At 34.4% G+C, this 17,748-nt stretch overlaps 1 protein-coding gene across 1 annotated transcript in view; it reads right to left on the reverse strand.

The window, feature by feature from the left end:
• Nucleotides 1–7,419: 7,419 nt before the first annotated feature.
• The window catches only part of LOC149566133 (ACT domain-containing protein ACR12-like), a 220,169-nt gene continuing 209,840 nt past the window's right edge, over nt 7,420–17,748 (reverse strand). The window contains exons 8-10 of the mRNA XM_089819562.1: nt 8,101–8,206; nt 7,917–7,985; nt 7,420–7,769 (exon numbers count right to left, since the gene is read on the reverse strand). Coding sequence (XP_089675688.1) covers nt 7,707–7,769; nt 7,917–7,985; nt 8,101–8,206 — 238 coding nt within the window. The 3' untranslated portion in view covers nt 7,420–7,706. The remainder of the gene's footprint in view (nt 7,770–7,916; nt 7,986–8,100; nt 8,207–17,748) is intronic.

A 17,748-nucleotide genomic window follows, 5' to 3' on the forward strand; every position in this document is an offset into this window, starting at 1 on the left:
ACCATGATAATCTAACTTCTCCAAAGGGGTGGAAACAACACACTTGACTCACTTTACTTCTCATTGGGGGTGATCCTAAGGACCTATTCCACCTAGCTAGACTTGAGGCCCCATACGGTTGACTTAAATGCAAGATTTTGACCTAACCCATATGATGAGGCTGGAAATGCAAAGGGAGAATGGAAAATCCAAAATCCTGATGAGAAGAGACTAGACTTAAACAAGACTTGGACTTACCCATTTTGGGATTCGACTAAGACAAGTTATTTTATGTCAGATAGTAGGAGACTAAAACAAGGGCAACATAGAGGACAACTAAGATCAATGAAGACTAGGGACATGATGGTACTAAGTTGAGGAATGTGCAAGTACCCAAGCTTATGATATAACAATACAAGAAAAAAAATACAAAGAAAATAACGTTAGTATTAAATAAAACAGAAGGTTTCAAGTCAACTAGGTGAGAAGACCTTGATGTAAAGGTTCTCTCAATAACTAGTACCATTCTTAGAGTACTATATCAAAATCACAAGAAACCTTATAGAAAGATAAAGGAGTATACTCCATAGGATGAGAGAAGCATCCATAATCCATAAACTAGTAAGTTGCATCATGTTAGGGGTCCATCAACATGCCATGAATTGCACTAGCCAACAAGTTATGTTGGGTGATTCAAGTATTACAACAGAACAATCACACTAGCAAGCCATAGTATACTAGGAAATCAACGCCTCAAGGAGGATAAAATAAAAAATGATTACAACGAACAAAAAACACAATGCAAGGTGATTAGTAGACCACTAAAGCGTGTGTTCCCACAAGGTTAAAGGAAAAAATGAGCATATATTCTTGTACATGCAGACATAAGACACATAGAGAAATACACACATAGACAACAATAACAACAACAACAACAAAACACACCCACACATGCACAATCATAAACATAGAAACAATATGCAAGGTGATTCATAGACCAATAAAGTGTGTGTTCCCACAAACCTAAAGGGAAAAATGAGTGTGTTTTCTTGTACATGCACACATAAGACACATAGAGAAAGACACACACACATATACACCACCACCAACAACAACACACAAATACACATCCACATAGACACCCACACATGCACAATCATAAATATAGAAATACACACACACAAATAAACAAATACTAACAAATGTATACACACACGTGCGCGCGCACGCGTACGTATGCACACACACACACACACACAATCTTATAAATGTGTTAATCGTATCATAATAATAAATCCTCTATTCCAATCAAAGATTAAATGTATGCTTCCAATTAAGCTCAAATTAATTCACATAAATAAATAACATTAGACAATCATTAATCGAGCAAGAGATAGTTTCATATGCATATGACTAACAATATTATGACATCACGTTAAACTAAGGGAGAACATATGAAACCATGCTATCAATGGTTGTATTATATAAATCATGATGTAATGCTAAAAAATGTAATTCCATACATATCAAATGTCATCCAAAAAATATCAATATGACAACATAACACAAATATTCCAATATATTGGTAAATGTATCGAAATATACAAATATTGTGCACCCAAGTTATATTTGTTGCTTGTTCAATTTGGTCAACATTACACTAAAGTCATATTTCACTATTGTCTGATATGGTCTAATAAGATCAAGACAATATTTTAAAATATAATATAACACAAAATTAACACAAACATATAAACTAGGTTAGCTCATTACTACTAGTAAGTCAAACAAATTTAGTTTTAACTTCATTTTAATAGATATGAGACTATCAAATTGACTTGGATCAAGTCACACTTGCAAATCTAATCCAAGATAGAGAATGATTGATCTAGAAAGCAAGATCGACCTTTGAGAATAAGAGGTGTGATTGATGGGGAATCAAATAAACTGATAATATGAATCAAATTCACACAAAAATATGTGTCATTTGTCTAGTTGTTATTGCATGAAATGCACTCTAGACAAAGGAAACCCAAAACATTAAAAAAACATTGATATGCACTTTTCATCATTACAACAAGACAAAAGTAGCCAAATTAGTGATGATTTGAATATACACATATTCACAAATAGATGATATTTCTATAAAGAAAAAGAGGAGAGTATCTCTCACCTTTTCCTTGAATGCCCATATACTCTAAAGATTTGGTTGTTGGTGTGGGAGAAATTTCGACTGTGTTGGGTGCTGAAAGAAAATTTGAGTCAATTTGTGAAAAACTGGGATTGTCCCTTTTATCACCCCAAGCTGGTATTCCTATGGAGAATTGTCCCACCATACATTTGCTGGCATATATGGAAGGAAAGAAACAATAGAATCTTTAGGGAAGAGGAAAGGCCTATGGAGGTATTAATGGGAATTATGGAGAAACTGCTAAAAGAAAATATAATGATTACCAAATGTAAGATACCGAAGGAAGAACTAGGAAGGAATGAATACCAAATAGCGAAAAGATGGGGTATCCACTGGAACTTTAATCATTTTGATAACTCTAAGGCAATAAAGAGACAACAAACAAGATGGAAACCACCAACAATAACACAACTTAAATTAAATTTTGATGATGCTGCAAGAGAGGGTGTTGGGATTGCGGGTGGAGTGCTGATGAATGGGAATGGTGAAGTGCTGCTAGTATATTATGGGAAAGTTGGTGGAGGAAGTAATAACATGGCTGAAGCGATGGCTCTACTTTGGGGCCTACAATTGATTAATGATATGCAAATAAAGGAATTAACTATAGAAGGTGATTCTAAATTAATAATTGATATGGTGATAGGGAGTCTTATAGCCAGGCTGGAATATCCAAAATATTATCACAGATATTAGACATATCCTAAATGGGATGAAAAAAATATAGTTACAACACATATATAGGGAAGGTAATATGGAGGTGGATGTTGTTGCTGCCATGGGGTTTGGGTTAAAAGAAATTACGTGCTAGAGAAGCATGGATATCCTAAAAGAGGAAATTAAGGCACTAATTTGCAAGGAAGGGGGGGGAACAAAAATTGAGCACGGCTAAACAAATAAAGACCAGTGCCAAATTTGGCAATATCATATCTAGGAAGGCAAAGCTTGCTAAATTTAATAAGAAGTATAAAGGTAAGATGACAAGACACTGTACAGGGTGGATAATAAATAGATGCAATTTGAGGCAAGAGTTACTTTGCAATTATGGTAACATAATGCAAAATTTTAAACATATTCTTTTTGAAAGTACAAAAAATATCATTACAGATATTGTCAGAGATTTCAGGGATGTTAGAGTTATGATGCAAAGTATGCATGAATCCCATAATGAAATTGTATGGGATTTCGAAGTGCCTCAAAACCATGCTTGTAGGATGTTTAAAGGCCCTAGAGATGTTATTTTCAATGTCGTAGTGCTATTATTGATTTAAAATATCCCTGTTGTCAGCAAGCTTGAGGGTAAGAAGGTTCATATGCAAATTACTGAGGTTGGGGGGTCAGGAATCAACAGAGAAGAAATGGGTGGAGATTTGAATCAATTAGAGCCAACAAAGATAGAAAATTTTAAGGATAGGATGGCGACTGCAAAGTTACCATAAATGGTATCACATTCCAAGTAAATGAGGAGGTTATTGCGATGGCCACTGGTTTCTCTTTGAAAGGGAAAAAATGGAAGAAGGTTATGAAAACAATGAACGAGGCCAACATGAATAGCTTTTTTGCTAAGGATGAAGAATTTATTCACTATAGGGGAGGCTTCCGGAGGGATAAGCTACTGGCTCCTTGGGATGATGTCTATTTGGTGATCATGAAGTACCTCATGCTCGAAAGTAGGTTTATAGTCTATTATTATTATCACTTCCCTCTCCTGAACCATTTTAGAAATAGAGACTTTATTTCTATTCCGTTCTTTCTGTTACATTCCCTCGAGGACATGATATGTGATGTTAGGGAGAAGAGAAGTAAGGCTAATAATTTCACTATCATTCACTAGGGTTTGATTTTTAGACTTTACCAATTCCATCTTGCCCTCTGTCCCTCAAGGGTTGTTGTTGTTGATAATCAACGCCATCACCAAAATTCCCCTTCAAGTACCAGCACTGGAACCATAATCCACATGCCACACCCTTCCCCTAGTAGGGATAATAAGAAAAAAAAAAACCCAAACCTGATAATTGAACAAAAGGGTAATAAAAAAATCAAAATTGAAAAGCCAGTGGAGGTGGACATGGGGATTTAGAGGAGGAGGGAGGAAATGGTAGAAGGTCGAGAAAGTTAGCCAAAACACAAGCAAGGTATAAACAAAAGGAAAATAGATTTAGGGTCGAGGAGGCAGAAGAGGACAATTCTAAGAACAATGAAAGAGAGCTGGAGGAGGAGAAACATTCTGACTCCAAGAGAGAAAAAGGGAATGAGGAGAAAGAAAAAAGTGAAAACTCTATTGATAACACTCAGGTGTTTGTTGGTAATGTCAATACCACTGAGACTACTCATGTCGGCTAGCTTTATCTTGCAGCCTATTACCTTCTGTGAGGATAGCAATAAAGTGGATACCTTCCCTATCACCATCTCCTCTCTGGAAAAGGAAAAAACCAATGTTTTTACTAACCCCCAAGTTTTGCAAGATGAGAACCAACCATTAACAAAGACTAAGGAGGCGCATAAGAATGCAAGAAAAAGAAACAAGGAGAAAGAGGAGGAACAAAACAAGAAGAATGAACAGATGGAGAAAAGGGTCAAATCTTTAGAGGATGGGTTTTACTCCTCTAAATTTGCCTTGAAGGTTACCCATGTTGCTGCTACTACCCTCCAATTATTGGTGCAGGAGAAGGATGAGACGGGGTTAGACATGGAGGGCAACAAACTCCTGTATAAATTTCTTGCTGAGGATTGGGCTAGGGTGCTCCTGGTTGGGAAAGGAAAAGATAAGGATGAGAAATAATGTGGTGGTCTCTAGGGGTTTTTAGCCCTAGTTGTTTATTTGCTTTTGCTGCTACCTGGTTTGTTGGTCTATAGCTTATTCTCAGACTTGAATTGGCTTGTTTATGCCAACAGTTTTATATTCTGAACTTTAATAGTATGTTTGGTACTATAGTCTTTAGATTGGTATAGATGATACTCTGGTAGTTGTAAATGATCGTGTGTTGTTTTTGGGCTGGGTTGGTTTGTTTATGCCAATAGTTTATGTTTTGAACAATCATAGTATGTTTAGTGCTATAGTTTTAGAATTAGTATAGTTGATACTTTGGTAGTTGTGTTTATTCGTGTGGTGTTTTTTGGTTGCTAGTTGTTCTCTGTAGCAGTGACCACCATTTGCTTGTTTTTACTGGCAGTGTGCTGGTTGTTAGCTTTTTGGTTGTACGGGCCAACCCCCTTATTTTTGTTGCTTTTTATTTCAAAAATATTATAATAAGAAATACAATTGATATATCATTAACATAATATATATTACAATATAATTATTAATATATTTATATTATCAATAAAATATACTTCATGAAAAGACATGACTCTTAATAAAAAACTATATATAGAGATTTTTAACATTGGGAGGCCAACATGGAGAAATATAGAAAAATATGAAAATATGAAAAAAAAAATACAAGGAAATATAAATAAATTAAGGTCGGTCCCTATAGGGGATATTACAAAAACAGTGAGATAACGAAGCACCCTAAAAATGAATAATCTTAATTACACACAATCCCATTATCAATTTTATATATACAAAGACAATAAATTTTTCTTATGTTCAAATGCTTTGAACAATAATTATATTTATCATAAATACATTTGATAAAGAGCATCATTGATGAATTAGTTGGGTGCAAGAATTTTAATTCCAAAAATAAAATTTAAACACATTCTATTTGAATTTTTTTAAACAAAAAATTTGAAACTAAAATTTATAATTACGAGAAAAAAGAAGAATACTTCTCTATATAACATCTCTTTTATAGTTTAACATAGATAAGTTAAATGTAATAGCCAAAATGAATGTCTGTTTCATAAAAAAATAGAAATAAATGTAATTTTTAGGCTTATGTTTTTTTTTCCCTTGTTAGGTGCCTTTAGCTCATTCCTAATAACTTTAATGATGATTTTTCCAAACAAGCACAAGCTTATCGACAAATGTCTCCTCTACTAATATAAATATCTAGACACTTAATCTAAGATAGAAAATAAAATTAAAAAATAAACCAAGAACTTATTATTAAAGCCCTTGTCAAACTATTGACATGCCTTGAAACTTCCCATTTAACTTGTTTATTAACTTGATTCCTGTGTTGCATGATTTGAAAATTGCTAATCATGGTTCAAGCCCAATAATTATCAAGATCCGAAGAAACTAGTTGCATCATTTTTCAACTCTATGAGCAATCAAATCCTGCAAATTTTTTAAATTACATTTCTTAGTCACCAAGGAAATTGTAATTAGATATTTTATATTTGAATCCATGTACATATCAATTTTGCAAATGGCACTGTCTAGACAACAACTTATTTGCACCTTAGTAAAAAACATATTGCTAACAAATAATAGTATTTCAACATATATGTTAGCTAATTGTAAGTGTTTGCAAATTACTAATACATATTAATACAATTAACTAACATAATTTTGTTTATTAGCAATATATTTTTTACCAAGGTGCAAATAAATTATTGCATGCATGTTCAAAAAGAAATATATAGTTAGACATACATACATATTAGACTATTTGAACTTAGTACTATTTAGATATTTAAAATTTAAACTTTACCATTGAATCAAATTTCTTTTAGCATAATTGTACAATTTTATAGAAATACTATTTCATTGTTCATACTCATAGTTTTTTAATATACAAAGTTCAACACATATTCTCACTATATCTCAATTCAATAACACCACGGCTACAATTGTTTGATTTTGATTGTGCTCTAGAAAATTTTCAATAGTTGAACATTACCAGTTTATCAGTCTAAAATTTGTCTCAGGCCAAATTAGTTCCGATCCTCCAAAAATTATAGCTAAACCATCTCAGATAAACTATATTTATCTCCTCCATAAGACACACCTAGGGTAATACTCAAGTCTCTTATCATCGCACTAAGACAAAGATAAACTAGATGATATATTTTTATTATTACAAATTATGGAATGACTTTTTCCTAATTACTTGCCTTTTGATAGAATAAACTTTTATTACAGGCCTTCAACTGAAGAACACCTGACTAATCTATTTTCAAGAAAAGATTTTTTATTGAGGTCTATTTTCTAAATGTATATCATTATTGTTAAAGATAGTGATATTTTTGGGTAAGTCGAATAAAATCTTTTTAAACTGAAAACGTATTTCATATAGGAGACATCTATAGAGGAAACAGATAACCTCACGATCTATCATACATTCTAAAGACCAATGAGATTTTATCATGTTTAACAAATCATGTCATATTATATTGGCACACCAAAATAACACATTCACAAACATTTTCATCTCGTATTTTATACAACTCTCCAGCAAAAACATGTTGATGTGGCCTGACATGGACCTCAAACCTAGGTTTCAGCAGTTGATTTGCCAAGTCGTTATATAAAAATGAGTCATTAGCATTACCATGAAAGTGTTTTGAGAGGTACAGAGCCATAACATCAATTGTGTCCTCTCGCCTAAAGTTGTACAAATTTGTCAGTCCCTCTTTTGAACAATTTCTAGTAACTGTCCTCTTCTGTTTCTGGTCTTCTCAGATAGTATCGTAGACAATTTGTTAACACCTGTAAAAAAATACAATTATTAACTGAAATTCATGTATTGTGTATCATAAACAATTTGTTCACGCCTGTAAAATAAACACAATGATTAAATTAAATCCATGTAATGTGTAATTGAGGATAAATATAAAAAAGAATAAATAAGAATACCTCTGCCATAGAACTCCTCAGGGCAGCTCCTTGGTAGCTTACATGAAACTTATCTTTTGCAACCAGACCCTGAAAAAGAAAATGGTCGATAAGAAGACTAAAGAAATAAAATGATTGCTCCTAAATTCCTAATAATTTAAAGTTTAGCAAAACCTTCATTTTGTTATTTATAAATGATCCCTACCTCAGTATCAATCTCTGCAGACTCAACAGTAACATTAGTATCAGCAATGATCTTGATAACCTCCATTAGCAATCCAGGACGGTCAGCTGTTTCTAAATATAGCATGCTGCAATTGCAAATTTACCAACACCGGTCTTATTTCCCATTTAAATGAAAAAACAACATTACATGAAATGGATAAATCTGCTGCCTAAAACAGAAATTAAGACTCTGAAACGCAATTATAAGATCTGGTCAGAACAGGACATGGTCCAGATCAGAAACTTTCACACTGGCTACATCAGTAGGATCTGGCTCTATATATATAAGGGTTTTGTTTGCAGTCAACTGAATGTTAATATTCTTCTGGCATGAAACTCTACTAGCTCTTCGTATAAAACTTTTTTCTTTCATTCTCTCTGTATTTTGTATTTCTTTTGTGTTTTACATTCATTTTGGGTATTGTAAGCTACTTAAACTGCTTATGAATCTCTTGCCTTTGGAAAAAAATACTATTTAGTTCTAGTACATATTAGATGCGACATAAGAGTAAGTATTTTACCCTCACTAAGAAGTTTGCCTCCTTTGTTCAAGTGTGTTACTCTCACTCACTGGAGCACATACTCCACTCTAGCATAGAAATGGTCTTATGAAGCCTCTTATAGTAAGATAAATAACATTTCGGATAAACCCTTGCTAATTTCTATAGTACTATACAATGGTATTCTAATCAATCTCATCTAACCCCTGCACAAATTAATGGTGCACCCTCTATTATTATCAACAGAAACAAGGTGTTTAGGACCAATGCACTTCAGACCATGAAAGAACCATTCATTGCATCATAGTTATAACATGAATATGTAAGACCTAAAAGAACTAGATGAATATCGTATAACGAAGTATAGCTTTATCTCAAGTAGTGAGATAATATTCAGTCACCTTTCATTAAAACTGACTTCTTTCTGCTAATTGTGTGGTGCTGAGGCACTTAGTGCAATATGCTGCCCTGTTAAGTGTCTTTTTTTCATTTTTCAAACATGAAGAGAAGATAGAAGAGAATGCGGATTTGTGTTGCAAATTAAGAACAGAGATAATATGTTCAAAAGTTTAAATTATTCACTCAAAATCTGACACAAATTGAAGTAATATTGAAAACTGTAATGTCCCTTGCAAGATTTAGGTCCATTATAACCAAAATTTACCCATTTTTAACATTCTCATGGGCAAAATTAAATGGACTAAATTACAATGATTCCATTTCTATATTATTACATAGAGAATATTGTTCATTTATTACACATATTAAGTAATTGAACTCCTTGTACTGTTTATAGTTCTTTACTATTTAAGTCTAATCTTGTTATTACTCCAGTATGGGAAGGGAGAAGACTCAAATGCAATCCAAAACGCTTAGAGACCACTTGATAGTTTCCCAGAAAGTTTACAGATCCAAGCCCATATCTGGTCACAGAACCATGCTCTCAAGGTTTTAAAGGGAGGCCGATCACTACCTTATCTTGTAAAAAAAACTATCCTTTTGGGATTTAGACGACTCCTCGTTGGGAATAATTCAATTCCCAACTCTTCAAGTACTAAGTAGTAACAAATCTGAACACACACACACACACAGACTGAATATAATATAATATATTCTGATTAAACAGATGTGTACATATGTGTGTGTGTGTATTGCTGCTGATTACTTAATATAAATTGATTCAATGTATATTTCATATCACCTTGGCCATATATTGGCTGTTAGAGCCATCAGTTGTGAGAATATATATATATATATCCCATGTGTTCTGGCTATCAAACTTGTTGCTAGACATTGAACACAGATTTATTAATCTGTCAATTTACTTGTAGTTTCCTCTATAATGTCTTCTTTCATGATGTTCGATGCCAAAAACTAATTATCTTTTTTTCCCTTCCCTATAAAGGAATGACCAAGTCTGTTTCTTATAGGATATGTAAGAATAGTAAGTCCCTTGACAAGAGATATGTCTCATGTGTTTAATACTTACATTCTCAAATACTGATGCGGCCTCCCGGAGGTTGGAGACGGAAGTGGATACAGACAGGTGCTGGATGTGACCAGAAGCCCTGTGGATGCTTCTCGGAAACCATCCACAGGCTTCTGGATGCGTTCGGTACTCCTTTGAGAAAGCTATCTCTCACCCTCCGATCAATCCTCTTCCAAAACGCTCAACTTGCCTTCACAATGCAAAATGGGAAGCAAATGAGAAGTAGCTGCAAACAAAGATACAAAATGACTTTGGAATGCTTCAACATTCACCTCTGGGTCATTTTAGGGTTTCCTTACTTAAAAAACACTTTACAATACATGCAAATTATTTTTTTAAAGAAGTTTGCCGTTTTTTTAAATTTTTCTGGGCATGGGGCTTGTGGGTGCCTACGGAAGCCCTGTGGAAATACCTTCATTTGTAAGAGAACAAGAAACTGATGATGCATTGGTCCAAAGTAAAAAAAAAAGCTACTACCAACCTCCATCCTCAAAAAGCAAGATACGTGCAACCACTAAACCAATTGTATCCTCCCAACACCCATTCTTGCAAGTATCTGTACCATGAGAGGATGAGGAAGAAGTGGGAATTTCAACCCCCAAAAGAGGCCCATTGCACACCGCATTTAAAATCCAGTCAAGAGACCATGCTGATGAAGCTATTGCACATAGCCTCTATATGAATGGGCTTCCTTTCAACTTGGTGAGATCACCATATTGGAAGGAAATGGTGGAAGTAATCAAAGAAGCACCAGCTGATTACACAAGCCCGGGGTATGAAAAGGTGCATACGACTCTATTGCAACAAGAGAGAACACATAGAAAAAGACCTTCAACCAATCAAAAGATCTTGGAAAACTTTGGTTGTAATTATTGTGTTAGATGGTTGGAAGGATAGAAAAAAACCGGCCACTAATTAATATGATTGCAGTGTCCCCCAAAGGGGCAATGTTTTTGAAGGTAGTTGATTGTAAGGGGGGAGTGAAGGATTCCCAATTCATTTCTAGAATTCTCATAAAGGCTATTGAGATGGTGGGTGGTGAGAAGGTGGTAGAGGTGGTCACAGACAATGCCAAAAACTGCAGGAGTGCAGATGCTTTGGTTGAGAGTCAATATGACCATATTTTTTGGACCCCATGCACTGTACACTCCCGTAACTTGGTAATGCAGCAGATTGACACTCAAATAGATTGGGTGAAGAAAATACCAAGAGGGGGAGGAGATACAAATAGTTGTGACTAACCACGACATGTTATAATCTATTTTTAGAACATACTCCAAATTGGAGTTGCTGAAAGTAAATTAATTTTTTGAAACTACTAATTTCATGAATTTGTAATTTAGCTAAAATTTTAATGCCAATTGTCAATTGACATATTGTTAACTTGCTTAGGTTGTTGAGACCCATTTTGCATCTCATACAATTGTTATGAGACGACTCCTCAAGGTGCAAGATGCATTGAGCCAAATGGTCATCTCTAATTAATGGGGCATGTGGAAGGCCTCAAATTCAAAAAGAACCCAAAAGGTGAGGGCTTTGGTTTTGGATGATGGTGGGCTCGTGTGGCATATGTATTGGATTTCTGACTATGATCTGCTTTTGTTATACAGATACACCTTGCTTGGGGGATGTGTATGATGGCATATACACCATGGTTGAGAAGGTAAAACATTCTGTACAAGCACATGAGACTGACCCCACAGAAAGAAAAGCCTTATGCAATCAAGTGAAAGAAATAATCCACCATCATTGGGAGAAGATGACTACCCCATTACACCTCCTTGCATATGCCTAATCTCCTAGGTACTATAGCGAGGAGGTACTTGGTATGCCGGGTAGAGTTGCACTATTTTTGGATGAGGAGGTTGCTGAGGGGTGCCACAAAGCTCTTACAAAACTTTTCCCAATGGAAGAAATGCATGAAAAGGTAAGGCTAGAATTTGGGCTGTTTGCTTCAGGATTAAAGCATTCTCCATTTGCAGTAAAAGACCAAAAATAGAATGGGAGCTATCACATGGTGGTACATTTATGGTCAACCTTTCAAGCATCTTCAACCTCTTGCAATCAAGGTCCTATAACAAGTTTTTTAATTTTTTTTTAATGTTTACCACTTGCATTCTAGAATTTACTGTTTCACACATTCTTTAAAAGTTAAAATTTATTTGCTTTTCATTTGTATGTTTTGTGACCATTATCTAGGCTGCTAGTTCTTCAGCTGTTGAAGGAATTGGAGTACATACTCCTTTATCCATTTAGTGAAGTGCAACCGATTGGGCTCCAAGAAAGCTGAGAACTTGGTCTTTGTCCACACCAAATTGTGTTTTTTGTCGCGTAAGAATGATCATAACAAGGAAGGGACAACAAAGTAGTGGGATGTATCCCTTGAGTGTGTGAATTTAGATGCAACATTCCATGATCTTACTACACTTGGAGATGGTGATGATGATGATAGTGTGGCACATAGTGCATCTAGCACAAATGGAACCCATTTTGGTTCAAATGATCTTTCAGCAGTTGGAGGAGATGATGATAATGTAAATTTTCTTGGGAGTCCTTTTAATTCAGACTCTAATTCAGATTAGTTGATTGAACCTTCAATCATGAACCAAGTTTTTATTTTGTTGGAATCTTTAACACGAACAATTGGTTACAGCTTATTGTCTAAACTCTAATGTTGAACAAGCACATATTGATATGAATTTTGAAATATCTTGAATTTTGATAAAGGGTGAAGAATCATAGTCATACTATCAAATGATTTGTTTTTGTATATTTCTTGCATTTCTTTGTGCACACACACGTGCGCGCGCACACACACACATGCTTCCTCCCACATCCACATCCAAAAAATATTTTTTCCCTGCATCCTACATCCACTTCCCAATCCGCTTCCAAATCAGTAACTTAGCTTACATTTCTTTATGCTCTTATTAATCGCACCCTTTGAACTAGTAACCACCATCTACTCAATAATCCTCTTTCCTGTCTACTAAAATATCATGTTAAGTATATAGACCGCTTTAATAGTTACTTTGAATACCAATCCATCACCCTTTAATCACTGCAAAAATGCCATCGTCTTCACTCGATAAACTTTATATGTGCCCTACATACAATAGAAGATATTGACTGCGTATGTTGTCAAATTCTTCTTCGTCATACATTTCTTATTCGGTGGTAATTATTTTAGCACTGCTTCTTACTATTTCTTAACACTTTCAGACATCTTCCATATTAATTGATATTTGATTACTTCATTGACATAAAAAATCTATTCTATTATTTATTTATTATATATTTCAATTTTATTCAATCTTATTCTATTATTAATTATTAAAGCTTATTTGGGTTACAGGACATCACAGAAACTGCGAAAACCCAGATGAGTAAATCAGATTACAAGCACAAATTTAACATACCCATTTGCTGGAAATGAATATGACTGTCTGCAGCAATTATAATCAGCAAATACAAAGGGTTTCAAACCAATACATCGACATAATGCCACAATTGGAACTGGTATGCAGCAACAAGAATAAAGATAGCAATAAATACACTTGCTGAACTCCCAAACTTCCCAAAACAGCTGTTATATATCAAATCTGCAATATTTTCCATTGAAGATTTAAGTGATAACTCACAATAAGCTCCAATGCGACTCCTATAGTTAAGCCGCTCTTAATCCTCTAGATTGTTATCTCTCAACAACATGGAGAATGTTGCCTGCAAGGGTTTCCCTTCTCACAACCAGCAAGAAGAAGCACCATCTCCTTAAGAGCCAAAGCATAAGCAATAACAATATTCAACAAAGCAGAATAAATGAGCACCACAATATTACTTATATATTACTCCTAAGATGCTTGATCCCCTTCGCCAATGCATCTCCATAACTTTTTAAAGATTTTTTTTTGAAAAAACACCATCTTTTGCCTTTCCTTATTTTTTCAGGATTTTGTAATTCCCTATTTTTAACAAATGCTTTTCTACCCAATGTTTTTGAAAATGCTTTTTCCCTATTCTTTTCACAAATAAATTTTCACTATTTTTTGTGAATATTTTTTTGCTATTTTTCGCAAATGTTTTTTTTTCCATCAATACTTTTTCATTAATATTTCCCTGTATGTCACTTTTAAATAAAAGGCCACTTCAAAGCTATATACTTTATTTTAAACATTTGGCCTTTCCATAGTCCCTTAAAAAATAAATGATGCAGTTAAATATTTAATTTAACTTCTTGTTTATCGATAAAAGACCAAAGCCAAGTCTTATATTAATGAAATTTAAGAAAAAATTACAAAAGATCTTCATGAGGTCCATGGCATCATAAGATATAGCCATTATAAGGACCATACCATTGTAAACTATAGCCATTTGAGAAGACTAAATGTCTAAAAGTTCTGAAAAAGTTTAACCAAAGTCTATTCCCCTAACATGGAGAGATCTCTAGTCTAACAGTATGAGAAATTAAACCCCCTAAGCAATACTAGAAACAAAATGAGCTAATCATCTAGAACACTGAATTATTTCTACCAAATTTAGCTCCTAGAACAAGGGAGAAAACTTAAAAACCAAAAAATTATCTTATTTGGACAAATTGAGTCCTAATGCCATGAAGAAGGCTCTCCTTCATCCATTTGGTTCATTGATGGAGCCCGGGATCTACTGCCACTTCTTTTGTTTGCCTCAAATAAGTTGTCAATAAAGAAACAATCATCGCTATGGGATGAGGAAGTAGAGTTGTCATTTGTATAAATTGAAACTCTCATTTGTCGATTCCTTCACATCTTCCATGAATCAACATTCTTACCCTTATCCCACTTCTTTTCCTCAATTGACTATAGCCTTCCCTGGTTGTCACTTTCTTGAATTTCCTCTTGAGAGGAACATACCCTTCTTTAATGAGGTAATTTTTCCACTAATCAATGTCTAGGCTGCCTTTTGCCCTAACCATGTCTGCAGAAATTCAATATTCCTTATTATTGCGAGTTTCCATGCTTCAAAATTCCTCTTGTCTGTCATTATTAAAATCAGTCTTTTTGTGATTTCTTCCTCAGGGGGATGACCAAAGCCATCTCCATTATCAAAATCCACTGGATATGGGATCATCAGATTGCGGTCCACATTTTCAATGGCTCTCTCATATCTCCTAACAGATTTTTCTTAATAACTCCTTGACACAATTGCATAGCTTCTAGCTTGGGTATTCCCATAACTAATAAAATGGAGATAAAAATAGCTAGGATATCACTTTTAACCTTGAATGTATGATTAGTATGCAAAAACCCATCCCCTAAACTATTTTTTACTTCCCTCTACGTCAAATCATCAATGTCATTCACAACTCTACTCCATCTTTCTTGAGTGACTTCACCCAGAAAAGCCATTTTCCTCCGATTTTTCAATGGTCTGAAGAAGAGAGACAATTCCATTTCTCATATCTAACAACTCTTTGCAAAAGCCCTGAGGAAAGAGAAAATAAACTAGTCTTTGATAGGTTTTTGGGTAAACACAAGACTCTAGGCAAAATGTGAGGTGTCATTATGAATAAAGCTCCTTGTTGTTCGACATGTGCTTTTATTTTCCCATACTTTTTTTAATCTTTTTGCAAAATTTCTATGTTTTAGAAGTTTCTATTTTGGGAAGGCTGTAGGATAGGTCTACAACTAAGAAAAGTGAGAAATCACCCGAGTGGAAAATATTTGTTTTCAAAGCCAAATTCATCTGGGATTTCATGGAAAAAGCATGGAAAGTTGTGAAGATTTCTAATTCCAATCAAGGAAAAGTTGTGAAAGTTCTTGGAAATCCTTGTTCCGATATCAAATTTATTAGAATTCTTGGAAAAGTTAGGAAAAGCTTTGGAAAAGAACACTGATGGAAGTGTGTCAATTACTGAAATCTGGCACTGTCTGAATTTTCTCAAGTCTAAATCTAGAATTTCCATTATAACTCCTAAAGATCTGAAATGTAATGTACTCAATGGCTAGATGCTAGACACACCCCTGTACTGGCAGTGCCAGGTGAGCAGTTATGTATACACGACCTAAGTTGCTGAATCAGGAACGAGAATGGTTACAAGTACATGGGTACGAAGCACTCGTACAACATGAATTTTTGTAGGGGCTTCGGTATGTTTTTGGTACATTCATATATATATAAGTATATATATGTGTATGTGTGTGTATATGTATGTATCCATCTATATATGCAGCTTAGAAATAGAATTAAGTTTTAAATGTCATATACCTATACATAGGCTAAACAAAACCATTACAAATTTCAAGTTTTGAAACATATCATTCTAATTTAAATTGAGTTTTTTGTATCAAGAAGATCAAGCCAGAATCTCATGGTAGAAATGTTCAAAGTTTGCTAATTAGCAGTCTACGTCTTAAAAATATCTAAGAGATAAATCTAGAACACTAAACATTTCAGCATTTAAAAACACAAATCCTAGATGTGTGCCCCCGAGAGATTTGTTTTAGAATCAGATTCTGATACATTTTGTAACCGAAAATGCCCAATTTTTTTTTCATGATTCAGCAATTTAGCAAATGACAATAACAGAGTATGCCTCCTTTGTACGAATGCTAACTACATGTTGTGTGTGGTCCAACTGTACAACCCAATATCTCTGAGCACAACTTCGTACTTGGTCTCTACGACATATCACTTCCCTCTAATAGACGTACGATATACCAATCACCTCCACCGTACGACGTTATCACCATATGGACAACAATGCCTTCACTGTGTATGACAGACACTGTATGGTTACTGTTCCATACAACAGATGTAACTCTGTAAAACAATTAATACATTTTTTGTGAATGCCTCCTCTCTGGCGTATGATCTCTACAGATTCAAACAAATAATTGAATTCCACTTGATAATGCCAATAATGCTAGTGCTAAGAAATAAGAAGATCAACACAACATAATTAACTAGAATGCACATGCAAGAGAAATTCATAATAATGATAGAACTGATTATAGTAATTTCAGACAAGAGCAAAGAATAATAGGGTGAGGAGTTACTCCAACTGAAACTGTCGATGCCAAGTAGGATCTTTCACCTCCGAAATGGTAGACAACAAAATCACAACTGGAATTTGTGCATACAAAGATACTACGAAATTCGCATACCTATAACTACTAACCCGACCTTATATGGTGTGGGAGAAACTTCCTTAAGGATTACAAAAGAGTGCCGACACAACTAAAATGTTACTAGCAATAAATTAAAAAAAGGCCCAATATTTGTCATTATTGATTGTTCAAATTTTGACTTGATCTAATCTATGGTAGGTTGAACGTTCTTAGATTGTTTGGCGACCCAAACAATGTTCTTTTGCTTCTTTGATTGAGACTTACTATTCTTACTTGTGTATGCAAATTCATGTTGTAACCTATGAATAGAGTGTCCATTGAGACCAATAAAATCTCTAGGGATTACAAAAGGTTCTCAGTTTTGTATAGCATGATTGCCAATCACACCATCATATCCATTGTCATGTCCCCTCTTTAGTCTGACTAGCAGAGTTATGTGAGTTAGCCTATCGTGGGGGTCTTGTAGGCTAGCGATTGTGGATAGAGACTTATACAGGATATTCAGTGACTAGGCTTGACTTTACAGGCAGTTG

This window comes from Cupressus sempervirens, chromosome 3, assembly GCF_028749045.1.
Source record: "Cupressus sempervirens isolate cs-2001-9-10 chromosome 3, ASM2874904v1, whole genome shotgun sequence".
In the NCBI taxonomy this organism is placed as follows: Eukaryota; Viridiplantae; Streptophyta; class Pinopsida; order Cupressales; family Cupressaceae; genus Cupressus; species Cupressus sempervirens.